This window comes from Carassius carassius, chromosome 17 (genome assembly GCF_963082965.1).
Source record: "Carassius carassius chromosome 17, fCarCar2.1, whole genome shotgun sequence".
In the NCBI taxonomy this organism is placed as follows: domain Eukaryota; kingdom Metazoa; phylum Chordata; class Actinopteri; order Cypriniformes; family Cyprinidae; genus Carassius; species Carassius carassius.
Genome location: NC_081771.1, coordinates 15,632,036 through 15,646,757, shown reverse-complemented (window position 1 = coordinate 15,646,757; position 14,722 = coordinate 15,632,036). Strand labels below are relative to the sequence as shown.

At 35.2% G+C, this 14,722-nt stretch overlaps 1 protein-coding gene across 6 annotated transcripts in view; it reads right to left on the bottom strand.

The window, feature by feature from the left end:
* LOC132161197 (PEX5-related protein-like) overlaps positions 1-14,722 on the bottom strand; it is a 75,634-nt gene that overhangs the window by 33,055 nt on the left and 27,857 nt on the right. For 5 of the 6 annotated variants that reach the window (XM_059571078.1, XM_059571081.1, XM_059571080.1 and 2 more), the window contains exon 2: positions 2,624-2,728. The exons of the other annotated variant lie outside the window; for it this stretch is intronic. In XM_059571078.1, coding sequence (XP_059427061.1) covers positions 2,624-2,728 — 105 coding nt within the window. The remainder of the gene's footprint in view (positions 1-2,623; positions 2,729-14,722) is intronic. 6 annotated transcript variants of the gene reach the window in all.

The window sequence follows — 14,722 nt, the reverse complement described above, 5'->3', positions numbered from 1 at the left end:
ATCAACAGCTACATCTCTGAGCAACATTAATACTGGTGTTTAGTTCCTTAATGAATCAGTATGAATGGATGATTCAGTGGATCTTAAAAATTTTCGCCACCCACAGGCATTACGATAATCCACAGAAATAGTCACTGAACAATAACAGCCAATAGAAGCATCCTGCCTTTATCTCCTTTGGTTGGTTTTTATTTAATTTAAACCTTCCTACAGTATTGGAAACATTTTAATGTCTGCTTACATTTTGAACTCGTATTCCCATTAAAACTTACTGTGCATAGTTTCTCTGCAATCTGTTCCTCATAATTTGAAGGAATCCATGCATTGACAATTGCCCTTCAGAATATAAAAGGATTGTTAAGTAAAATAATACATTGACAGTGTGAAATACAGTCATGAGGCTAGCTACAAAATATATTACATTATATTCAGCCAAGACTTGAACATCAAGGTCACATAGTTTGGTTTTAATTAGGATTTGATTATTCATGTAGTGCATAATGTACTATTCTGAGATTCATTGTGCTTCTGATGTCCCATCTTCTCATGATACTCAGAGGCATTTATAGTAACTACATTTAGCCCTGTGAATGCTGATTACCCTTTCAAGACACTGCAAATTGTACAGTAATTGTACAGCAGAATAAACTTACTGATTGAATATGTACGAAAAAATAATGGGGATTCCATTATCTATGTGAAAAGGAATTTTCTTCAGTTGTTCTCAACTGCTTTATCACAGCACAAGCATTTTGTACCTCCTTACTTTTGTCTTTGTGTTTGAGACCGAGGGCAAATCCTGAATTATGTCATGGAAAACTTCAACTAATTGTGTCATGTGGGTTTAGCTCCTGGTGACAACTCCAAGATATTGTTGTCAAGGGAACCTGGAACCAGTTTAGCTAGCGGGAGTCTTAAGGGGGAGAGTTATGGAGGGAGGTTGAGGGAGGTATAAGCTCATGTGAGGCAATTATTAGTGTTATAAATAACAGCACGAACATACACAACTGCATTATGTATGAAGAAATTAGTTTCCGAGGTAGTTTGCTGTAAAAGCCATCTACCATGTTGAAGACCACTATTTTATCTTGAGGGCTAAATTGTGTGTGAGGTCAGAACAATTAACTGCATAATTGATATGATATTTGAACCACTGTTTACACAAAACAAACAAGTGTTTGGAATCAAGTTAAAAAAGCTGCTTCTTATATGTCTTTCACACAGTGTTCCTGGCTAATTATAAAATCTTTTTCTTCACATAAAGAGTTTATCCGTTAAGTCACAAATGGACAGTATTGATCTGATAACACTTTAGCATCAGTATTGACAAGACTTTACACAGAGGAATGATGCTGTGCTTCACATACTGTGTTCGATCTCACCTGATTTGAAAATTAACAAACCTTCATGCTATTATGGACAAAGCAAAGGAATACAGTTGGCTTCATGGTCACTGGTCTGTTGATTGTCGACTGATTACACAACTAACAACAAAATGCTTTGCAAAGGCACATTTGAATCATCTGTCATTTAGTGACTGGTGGAGGAAAAGTGGAAACCAGTTGAGTGCTACTAAAGCTTAGTGTAATGCAATTATTATTATTTAGTTCCGAATCTGTCTGGCATCAACAACACACAGACTTGAACTACGCAGACAACAGTATTAAACACAATAAACAAATTGAATGAACCACAGATCACACAGGCAACAACAAGATGAACTATAAAGCTGTGACAGCAGCTTTATAAAAGCAAGGAAATGTGTTTTTGCAAGAAAATTTCCAGCAACAAATTAACTTGTTATGCTATCATATCATGTAGTTTGATGCATTTAAATTTAGAAATGGATCACTGTTAAAATACTGTGTTAAATTACTTTAATAGGTAATTCTATAATAATCTGTCTAGTAAATTACAAATGAAAGTACACATACACATTTTATTAATAATATGATAATTGTGATGTGAGGTGAATTTTATACTATTATATATAGTACAATATGAAAAATGAATAATCATTTTTGAGAATTGCTAAAGATTACATTTTTGTTAATAATTGATTAAGTGTTGATGAAAGCGGTAGTAATCTAAATATCAAATATCGACTGATACCTAGGGTTATTATAGTTAACGAAAACTAAATCCATTAAACAATTTTGTTACTTGTTACATTATCTGAAATTCTTTTAAAACTAAAATATAACAAATATACACTATAAGCATATTAAAACTAAGAAAAAGTGCTTCCACAGCTTGAATATGTAATATATATTGTGGCTGTGGCAAAAAAAAAAAAAAATCCTGCACCCTCACTAAATATTAGAGCTAAGATTTAAATCCATGTGTCCATCTGAAATGCTCATTTCTATTGTCCCCATTCTGTTTCCTGTAACAAGACTTGCCTGATGTGAAAAGCTCAATTTTATACCCCACACAGCCTGTGTTAGCTGTTGTGCTGTCAGTTAGAAATGTGTGATGGCAGAGACACACTGTGATTCTTATTTTCGTTGGAGGTGGAGGCTGGACATGTGATGGTCAAAGCCTTGCCATTGGTTATCTTTCCCATGCAGCGAGAATGGATGTGCTGTTTGACTCTGGCGGTAGCTGCAGTAGTTCTGCCCACCTTGTTTGTCACCGTGAGGAGGGGCTTGCCTTCTGAGGACGCCTTATTGGGTATCTCCTTCAGGACCATGGCAACGGTCTTATCTGCAGCCCTAGAGTCTTTCCCCTACAACAGTGAAATCAACAATGACTTGTGTCAGGACAGAATGTTTAGATATTCCAAGTATTATTCGTCCTATACGGTGCTTAAAGGCTCAATGATTTATATGCTTTAAGATTAATATGATCACACTGAGCGTCAACAACACACAGCAAAATAAAACACTGCCTGAAGCCACGGATGAAAAACTGTATGTAGCATCAATATAGTCTTTCTCACATCACCCTCAGTTTTACTTTGCATGATGAAGTGCGATATCACAAAGAGGCCACCGCAGTCATGCGAGTGATAGGGTGACTGTCGTCAACTGCTTTTATCTGTGCTACAGAGACAGAGACGTATGGCTAATCTGAACAGTCAATCATCTGAGGATTCAACCTCTGGGGAAGACAGCATCCTATTGCTCCATGGCCAAGTTATATAATGGGTTAATTTCAATTTGCAAGCTCTAGTCAGCTTGGCTGAACACGCAGGGAATTACACTTACATTAAACTCTTAAATATACTAAAAAAAAAATTAAAAGTATGCATAAAGTATCTATTTGTCTATTGTTCTGTCTATCAATCTATATACTGTTCTTTTTGTCCTTAAGGCCTATAAACTTTCAAACTTTAATGCTTTTTAAACTTGTTTTGTCAAGCCAACATTCAAAGTTTTTCTTGACAAATGTAGCTTTTTTTAATTAAAAATGACAAATACTCATTGAATTCTACTTTTTTTTTTTAATTTACTGACATTTTTAATATATTTTTTGTACTTATTTACATTGTGTGCCCTCATAAAAAAACATAATCAATGGCAAAACATCCATTGCTAAAGTCAGCTTAATTCAAAGTTTGTCTTGACAAATTTAGCTTTTTTTATTGAAACATTACAAATACTAATGAAATTCTAATTGAAAAAACAGTAAAAATTACTAATTTTAAAATACAACTAATTTGAATTATTCTTATTTACATTGAAATTTAAATTTGCAGATATAGTTGACCATAATGAAAACATAATCAATGACAAAACTTTTTTTTTAAAGATTTATCTTTGGAGTTTTTGCCTTTAATCTGATAGGACAGTGATGATAGGAGAAAGAGGGGGTTAGGATTTGCAAAGTTCTACAAGCTTTGGATTTGAACTCGGGACATCCGTAGCATGACGGCGCAAAGGCTATTGCCGCCGCCAATGAAACATCTATTGCTACAGTACAGTCTCTCCATCCATCCATCCATCGATTGTTCTTCCTGTAACGCCTATAACATTTTAAACTTGTTTTAAAAATGACATAATCTCTTTCTTCTACTTATTTACATTCAAATTAAAATTTTAGTTATTGGCTGCCTCCATAAAAACAAAACTAAATGCCAAATGATCTGTCTGCCATTTTTTCTATTGTTTTATCTATCTATTTTTATCATTCTATTACTCTTTCTGTCTGTAAGGGATTACAGGTTTTTGACCCCCCCCCCACCCCACCAAACCTTCAGATAAGGATTTGTAAAGCCAAAGTTTAAAGTTGTTTTTGACAAATTAATTAAAAGTCTAAAGAAACATTGCAAACTACTAATTAATTCTAATAAAATATTGTAATTGAAATTCAATTCACTGTCATTCTGCTTTGCATTTACATTTAATCTGCAGATTTGGACTGCCTTCATAAAAACTTAATAAATGTTGATGTATTGAAACTTGATCTTGATCATCTATTGCTAATGTCTCAACATTTCAAATTCTATTCTGATGTGGTGACCCTGGCATTAGATTTCATAAAGATGAAATACTGCATCTTTGCAAAATCTTGTTCTATTAAAAAACCTCACACAATTTATACCTTAAAACTTTCCAACCATCTCTTTTCGATAAAATGTATTCCCTGATGGTCTAATCTAGCATGGCTCTGCCATTAGAGATAAGAAAAGTAATCTCTCTCTCTGAATCACACTGTCGTCATCCTTAAAACGAGAAGTGCTCAATTCATTCACTCTACCCTGTGATTGTGTCTTAGTGGTCTAGTGCCATTGTATGTACGTGACCTGAGAGACATCTCTCCAGAGAACGTAATGCTATTAATGGAGAGCAAAAATACTTGTGTCTGCAGACCAAATTCTACATCTTAGTAGATTGATATAAAGTGCAAGTGTTTTTAATTAAAAATGTAAGCAGTCCTCACAAGGGCAAAAGTCTTCACTGCATCATGATTTCTCTTCGTCATCTGGCTTTGTCTGCCTTGTTGCCCACAAGTAATGTTTTGTTTGTGGTCTAAGAGACTCCAAAGCTCAAAAATGTTTACTAGCTCAAAATGTTTAACATTGCATCAGACCGATACTAAAATACCTTTCTCATTCTGAGAAGTGGTTATATACAAAAATAATTATTTAATAATGCACTTCAGCTGTCCTCCTTAAATTCTGGGGTCTTATGGCTCATTATATGTGAAACAAGCACACAAATAAGTTGTGGAAATAAACTGGTAGGCAGTGAAATGCTTAGATTACCTTAATTTATGATGGAAATAATTTCACAAGTGCTTGGTATCAGTGGTGCTAAACTAACAGATTCTGTGATGAGTAAAAATATACCTTATACTGCTACATTGTAACATCTCAAGTACTAATTACACTCAGTTGATTTAACAGTAGTAATCTCACCTTTTTAGGCCAATATGTAAATTAACATCTCCTGCACAATGTTGCCGCATTTCCAAATTGTTTCACAAATTTCTCGCTCATTTGTAAACCATTGTATATTAAAATTTTCACAAAGCTTGGGTTTAATGAATATATTTCACTTAATTAGTTTAAAAGGAATATTTAGGAAGATAGCAGTAATCTGTTTGTGCCGTGACAAGATTTTCAGTGGTTTCAATTCAAAAATTGTAATTTAAAAGTTGAAACCAAATGAAAGGAACGGGATTCTGTGGAACTGCATTTCAAAGAAATGCAATACAGCTGCACAGCAGGAGGAATTTCATTAGTGCAAAACAAGTTTTGTGACAAAATAAATAAATAAATAAAATGTTTAATAAGGTTTTCATGCTGTAAGCTGCTTAATGTTGTTTGGCTCCATTTTGAAGATTTAGGGATATTAGAGCATTCAAAGAAATTAAGTGTTCTTCCTTGATCATTAAAAAAAAAGTCTAAATAATATAAATAGAAATTCTGGATACTAAAATCTAAAAGCCATTCTCATGTAAAATCGAAATCATAGACAACCCGTTGAACTGCTGGAGAACTGGTGCTGGCACCCTTAATAGTCTTTTGATTATGTAACAGAAGTGTGGATAATACATGGCTGTTTGATGCATCTTTAGTTGGGCTTCTGGCAGGGCTCTGTCCATTTGCTGGATCTGCCCCCAGATTCAAAGAGAACAGTCATGTCGAATAGCTTTGACTGCTCACAAATTGAAAATCATCACCAATAGCCATTATGTGTGAACATAACACAGCGCTACCTCTAATATGACATGTCTGTATGAGCAGGGACAGTTAAGAAAGGACCTTAACAAAAATAAACTGCGGCCATGAAATGAAGAGACACTGGTGGGAGACATCCTGATGATTTATTAAAAACCCCACTAAAGTCTAGTGGAAGATGAAACTTTTTGATGAAACATTGAACTATCTGTTAGGGTCACTGTATATATATATATATATATATATATATGCATGAAATGCATGAATTAACATTAGTAAATGGTGTAACAGTGTGATATTTAGTTATCATATCTGATGGTTTCAACTACATTTAACTGTAATATTTTTGACATGTTACATCATTTTATTTTGATATTATGAAATGGTACATGATGGAACACTTTAGAAACAAATCAATTACTACTACAAAATTCCACATAATTTCTCAAATCAAATTCTAATACACGGTAAAAAGAAAATCAAAGCTGTAAATATGAAACAAATATTGCTAAATATTGAAACTAATTTTTTTTAGTCTTTAACTTAATTTTATGTATAATTCACTGCCTTACATGCTGTTTCTTTGTAATCATTTGTGAATTTTACCAGCAATTTCTCACTGAAACCGTTTTAGTGTTTGTTTGTTTGTTTTTCAGTATACATTTAATACTTTAATTATGTCACCTGCTAGAGGATAAAAAAAATAATAATAATATTGTCCTTAAAACATATTTATATTCACTTAAATGTGATATTGTGGTAAAATAAAACAAATACGATTTTCTTAATTAAATAACCGGAGTTTTAATTTTCAATATCCCTATTAGATAAGAAATACAGAGGTGCACCTTGCATGATCACACCACCACTGTGAAAAAACCATTCTTAAGGCGCTTCTCCTCAAGGCAGCTCAAAGTTCCTGGATCTGATTCATAACCAGACGTCATGCCTGCCTGCCACCTTTAAAAGTTTATGACTGATGTATCAGCAGAGGTTCCAATCTTACGGAGCTAGAACTGCCTTGACAGTATCAGAGGTGCTTCTCATGTATTTATATTACCCACGACATCCTAATACAAACCGCTGTCTTCAACATGCCAATCCACAGTGCTCTACAGTCACAGCTGGCTCTAACAAAGGGTATTAAAGGGAAGTGCTGTGAGAGATTGCATGTCATGTTTTATAAATATAAACAATTCTTCAATGTGGTCATTTATGCTAATTTGCAGCTGCAGCAATACGTCATGCTGCACGTAGAACTATCCCCTAAATATGCGGCGGACTCCGGTTCATTTAATGATTTTAATTTTCTCCCTGTGCTGGGAGCACTTTGGGCTGCTGATCTGATTAGAGTGTTTCAGGGACTAAACAGAGATGGAATACATTCTTCTGCTAATCTGAGATCATTTTTGACCAATTTATGCAGATATATAGATTAGTACACCTGTAAAGTTTTAGATTTAGGGGTTTAAAGGTATCACTGATTACATTTATTTTGATACTAATCAATCTAAGCAAAGGTTTATTTCATTATTAGTTGAAATCATTATTCAGTCATTCTGTTCTTTTTTCATCATATATAATTGTGATTCTCGACAACAAGCTGTGGTTGAAAATCACTGTTCCGTATGAAGAATGGTTTGATAATGATTTCAACGTAATGTTCTATTTTAATCAAACATTTGGTAAACAAGAAGTTAATATTGAATAGCTTACATGTTCGACACAAAATTGCCAACTGCTGCAGAAAGAATAACCACATTCATTTCAGAGAAACAGTAAGTAATGGTGTTTCATTTTCTTGAATGAATCATTGTTTTTGAACAAATTGGTTAAGTGAATGATTCAGTGACTTACTTATACAACATTAGCTGCTTCCAAAATGAATGTGGGTAGTGTAATGAAATCCAGTCATCCAACCATGTTGTCACTGAATCACAACGTCAACTGCATCTCTTTACTGCCATCCACGACACCTCTCCTGTGGCCTCATGGGATATTAAAGTGTCCATCTGATGTGCACTTCAGGGTCTTGCAGAAGTCATTTGTGTACTTTTTGTGTACTATATAGTAGGGAAGATGGCATATTTGGACAAAGGAAGTCACTTGTATCATTCCTAAATCAAATGTGCATTTTTTAACAAATCGGTTGAATGAATGAATCAATGATTCACTGACTCACTCTCTCGTGGTGGAAAATCTAACATAGAAATGCCTTTCAGATTTGAATAGACCTATTTAATTTAGGGTAAACATGCAGAACAAATTTTGTTGTCAGACATCCCTAACAATCAACTGTTATGCAACAAGCAAGATCTGACCATCAGACATTCTAGTTCACATTGAGTTTTCCTTGCTGGAGGAAGAGACAGAGTTCCCCGCAATCAGCGGGCATCTAGATGTCCTTGCACTGACGCTGGTTGTGGTCGGTGAAGTGTTCTTTCAACTGGTTTTGCTGCCTAAAGCCATCCTCATGTAGCTGACTCACCGAACCCTTGTCATGTGGCATCATTGTCCATTCAACGAGTCTCTTTGGACTATATTTTATTGTAGAGCACAAATCTCTTGATAATGAGCTACTTGCTACTGCAGCACAAACACCATTGCCACTCACAAAACCAAGGAAGAACAATTTAAAGGTCAGGTTTTGTGTAAAAGCTTTCTTCCTCATTTTCTTTTGTTCTTTTGCGACATGTTAAATGCTAATACTAAACATGGAAAGCCCCTGCAGAGCACTTTAATGTGCTCAAAAGCACCTTCAACATCTGAAGGTAGAGTTAACAAGAATACAGCCAGCCAATTAAAGTCCTTTTTCTTTCTAACCATTTTGCACCTTATATGAAATCAGCAACTAAGACTTTAGATGCCATACATTAGAATTGTAAGCTACTATTAATGAATAGACTTACATTTCCCTTTATGTTTCCTAGTAAAATATTAAATGATGCATTATCATTCTAAACAAATTGGGTATCATCTTACCCCATCCTCACCTATGTGGGTCAGTTTTCAACTTTATTGTAGAAGAGGCTCTGTATTACTTTTAGTGACGTCACTGATGCCCTTGAGACTCGTTATGGCTGTAGGACTTAAAAGTAATTGTGGGGTGATATGAATATTAAGTAATTTAGGAGTTTCATCTCTGTGCTTTGATTTGTGTATGGAGATATGTAAGACTGCTCTTTTTAATTACCCATGTTGATAGCTATAGAGCGAAATCATGTGCCATCTTATCAAAAAATTGAAATGAGAGCATTGAAAATATTACATGGAGGAATAATTATGGTGACACAAACAAATTTACCAACACCGAATGATAAACAACGTGCAGGAGGGAACCAATCTATTTATGTGAAATAATTGGTTCATGCCTCAGCATGCTAAAACGGCGGCAAGCCGAGAAAGAGAGAAAGGTAAAGGGAGATTGCATTGCATTGCATTACTGCTTTCCTGAGGTGGGGATGCATGTTTGTATATGTTACACGAAACCACAAGGAGTTTCAATTCAGTAAGAGTGCAAATATTCAGATAAAATGCATTACAGCTGATGGTAACTGAGAATATACATTACAGAAAATCTGAAACTGACCCTTTAAAGAAATACTATATATAGCTATGAAAGCTGCACACTTCCTGTCTAAATGTATCAGTGTAAATTCATAGAGACCTCTTATTTCAGGGTGACCTGATCATCTTCTTATGATTTGTTATTGGCTGTTTAATGAGAATATAATGACTGGTAATGAGCCGACACCCTATATATGCATGACCAGTTTTTGGTGATCAGAACCCTTCAGAATGAATTTTGGGACTTTGTGAATGTCCTGCACAGTCTGTTGTTTCCAAATCCCTTGTTCTGTAGCAGCAAAGCCTATTATCACCATTATTTAGCCAGCCCAAGTCTTAAGGTCTCCAATTAATGGGTGTCCTAACTTTCTCCTCTGGCTTTTGGTTGGCTGCTCCCTTGTGGTGCGTCACTGGGATTGTCTTAGAACAAATCTGCTTTGGTCTCCAAGGAAAAGAGCACTTCTGGATAGGACAGTGTTCTGTGTATTTGCGACCCGAGGTCAGAATGTTTCACATAAACTATGTCCCACGAGACAAATTTTTTGCTGGATCACAAAGGTGTGAGGCTATAAGATTAGGGATTGGCCAGAATGATCACGCTGTTCATGTGGATGAGACTTTTATGATGTTGAGCACTCACAGGCTTTTGGATGCTCTTTCTTGCTCTTGATGGTGTAAATTACATCCATTTTCTTGGATGGGGATATGAACAAAAATGGAATATCCGAAAGATTGTTTCTATTTCCATTTATACTTCTAGTGTTTAGGGCAGATGAGGTGCTAAAAATGTTTTAGAATTTATATGACATTTTGTCCACACTTAATGGCAAAATGTTAAAATCTGCATGTAGGTCAAAAGTGGTATACAATTATATATTCACAAATTCTTTTGAGTACTACTTGTTTTGTCAAGTAACACACATTTTAAGTGGATATTTGTGTGTTTATATGTCAGTTTTGTTTATGGGGAGCAAGTGTGCCCACAAGGGCAGTAAAGCATGAAATCACCTTTGGTAATTCCAGCCAATGGTGCCCATGAGGAAAACAGCTTAATTAAACCTAATAAACATCTTAATGAAGTCTAAAAGTGCAGAAAGGTTAGGATTTGGGGCATGTCCTATAAGTTTAAGTCAGGATACAAAACATATCATTAGTCAATGGAAATTCCCCAACATGACAGAAAATGTGTGTGTGGCCAGGAGGACTGCCACAACCATGAATAGCTAAGAATAGTATCTGCTAAATGAAAACTTACTACTTTTGTTCTTTCTAAATACAATCTGACTATGATATTTAAAAAGCAATTGTTTTTACATACAGTATAGAGATTGAAACTAGCAGAATTGCAATCCCCATTCTCTGTAAAAGTGGTAACCTGCAATTGTTGCCACAAAGGAACACAAAAAAAAATCTAACAGGAATTAATATTAAGGCAAAGGTGCTTGCAAATGTTTGCTTTTGAGATGTGTCTGTAAACTAGGATTAGACTACCCTGTATAATATAAAAATGCAATCTAAATGTGAAAACCTTGAATGAAGAATCTGAAACTGAATTAAGAAACAAATGCATTTGAAAAATAAATGAAAGCATTTAAATATAATCCACATTTATATGAATATGCTTACTAAAAGTGTTAAAAAAAAAACATATTTAATCAACATTTAAAAATTCACTTTACAAAAATGATCTAATATGATGCCAAATATATATATATACATGTCATTAAGTATTTATGAAAAACCTATGTACAAAAGTAATGCAGTTTCATTGATCAGATCAGAGGTCAATTTCTGTGTCTCGGCTCTACATATTGAAAGCTCTCTCTCTTTATGTGTGTGTGTGTGTGTGTGTGTGTGTGTTTGTGTGTACTGTTTGGAGGAACAGAGAGCCAAAAGCTTCTGAGCTAGTAATCTAGTCTCTGGATTTGACAACTGATGTTGGCTGGCACTGCCATGTGTCTGTTCTGAGCAGGAACAGCTTACACGGATGTTTTCTTGCTGCTGACAACACTTAAATACTGGGATGGGATTCTGTTATTAGAAATGGGATTTTGCATTGTAATCATTTCTACCAGTTATGGAAACCTCTATCAATTACATTCATCATTAGATTATTACATTTTATATGGAAAATGTGAGTGGTGCATTAACTGTGCAAAATCTCCACCATTTTAACTTACAGCACAGGACAAATGATTGCTAGGCTACTGTGGATGGTTGCTTCCTGGTTCAATTCAAAAAGTCTCTATTATATTTTGCAGAGAGTTAGTTATTCCTCTATTGATTTGTGTAAGCTGTTAATACCATAATTTTTTTCTCTTTTTTTGTAACAATAGATCCCAAGCAACTGATTTCAGAAAGCATTTAATGTGCTTTTCATTCACAGAACCACCATATATTCAGTGCAATTACAATAAAAGGAACTAGTCAAAGGGGTCATGAGGGACGTTTAAATAACAAATCAAGCTTTAGTGAAAAGAAAATTGTATATATATGAACCGCAGGTCTAACAATGTAAGAATATATATGAAGAATCTGTCCCTGAGCGACATGATTCATGTTTCCTCACCTCCCATTTCCACTCATGGATCTTTATGTATAGCTTGCCATTCAGTGTCAGTTTATATCTTTTCCCATCTGTTCAGGCCTCCATCCTGTCTCCTCTTTTTTATTTTTTTAATCTCTGTGCTCTTCAGAAAAAGTAAGTTAGGCCATTCAAGGGTGTGATGGAACCAAATTACCTTACATGTGTTATGTTTCCTTTCTGGCAACGTAGAGATCAATGAATCATTCCAATTTTGATCTTGCTTCTCATGTATCACTGCAAGACAACAAAACAGGTCTTCCAAGTCCTTCTGATGATGTTCATGATTCATCTTTTTCATGAGAAAACTACATCTGATTGAAAGCTGAAGTGTTTCATTTTTTGATGTTAAAATACTCATCATATTCCTGCTTAATATTTAGAGAGAACTATAAATAATCCTTTTGTAGGATGATTATCCTCAAAAATATCTCTGTGCTTTTTTATTTTATTTTTATTTGATTTCTCAAATGTTGCACATTGATTTGGAAGTGGTCTACTGACAGGCACAGTGTAGGTTGGGTGAGACACATTAAAGTAAAAAAATACAAAAATAAAATATAAAATATTATTATTGAAGACTGTTTTCTGTTTTCTGTTGCTGCTGCCTGGAATTGAACTGCTGGTTTTGTCTGGCCAGAGGAGTAATGGTCCCCCGTATGAACCTGGTTTCTCCCAAGGTTTTTTTCTCCATTCTGTTACCAATGGAGTTTTGCTTCCTCTGGCTTACTTAGTTGGGGACATTTAATATCCAGCGATACCATCGACTTGTTTGCTCAGATACTATTTAAACTGAACTGAGCTGGACGATGACATCACTAAATTCAGTTGATGAACTGCCTTTACTAAAAAATTAAGTGTTTACTATTGTCATTTTGCATTATTGACACACTATTTTCATATTTAATACTGTAAAGTTGCTTTGACACAATCTGTATGGTTAAAAGCACTATATTAATAAAGGTAACTTGACTTGACTGTTTTAGTATTTTTATTTTATTTAATTTCTTTATTTGATGGCAATTATTCCAGTTTTCACTATCACATGATCCTTCAAATGAATTATGCCTGTTTGGTGCTCAACAAACACTTCTTTATCAATGCTGAAATCAGTCTTTACTGTAATCTTTGATCCATTTAACGCAAAACTGCTGAGTAAAAGTATTCATTTCTTTTCATTTTTTTCGTTTTTTTTTTTTCTTTAACTGGCTGTTTTGATCAGCATACTTTAAAAGGAAAGAAAAAAAGCCAAGTACTGTCATGAAACACTAGGTGGCACAGACTGCATCCTTAATGCAAATTGCAAACTGACAATATTCACAGCATTAAACTACTTGGCACAAGCTGACTGGTTCATGTTGTATATGCAGTCAATAAACTTGCTGCTTTATATTTAAATGGCTGGTCAGCATTCACTAAAGCATTTCGCAGCACACTTTCAGAGTCCCTCTAAAACCCTCCATCTTCCCCAGCTCCACCTGTATAGATCTGCTAAGGGTTATTGTGTATGCTATTTGTGCAGCAGGATGCCTTAAATACTCACAGCACCGTATCGGTATATGTATTGGCAGTAGCAAGTTCCTGTGCTTGCTTTGCAGCACCACCAATAATCCACAACAACAGCAATAAAATATTGCAGCAGCAATTCAGCAGGGAACATGCAGAACTCTTTTGCCAAGACCAAATACATTAACACTGTCATATCCATTACCATGCTAAAATCTTCCAAGGACTTTTATGTCAAAATCCTAAAATAAGAAAAAGAAGTAAGGCCCCTTATGGCTTCTGTGCATCCCAACAAGACGAACATAATCAAAGGCAACACTTTGGGGTGTCTGTATCTGTTTGTCCAACCAATAGAATATGGGGGGAGTATTCAGGAAACCTGTTTGAAAACAATCCTTGCTATTTGATGCTAGTTGTGCAGAAATTACACAATTCAGCTCATTTTCATAGTCTAACCTACATTTCTGTGCTTTGCACAGCTCATTAGAGAATGCTGGACTCCCAATGTCATGACAGAAGCGTCCTCCAGTTTACAACAAAAAGAAACTGGTCCTCACCGTCCCATGGTTAGCAGTGTTAACGTCAGCACTGTGCCAGCCACTGCTTTTCTCTCATTGGGTGCAGGACAGAAGAAACATTGTGCCATTAAACCACAATCTCGTCTCTGGGGGCTGTCAGCCAGGCAGGTGTGCTGTTGAAAATAAAATTCACCAAAGGGGCATGGCATTATTCTTTCTCACTCTGGTACGGGAGGGGTTGAGGTCGTTGCATCCACTTGCACATTAGCAAGACAGATGAGCAAAGCCTTTCTGCAAGCTTACAGTCTTTGACTTTCACAGATGGCCAGTGTATTTATGGGGTCTCCCTGAATTTAACAAAGGCAGAGTAGTGAAGGAGTGCACAGTCACCAAAAAAGTTGCAGAGCTGCACATTGTCAA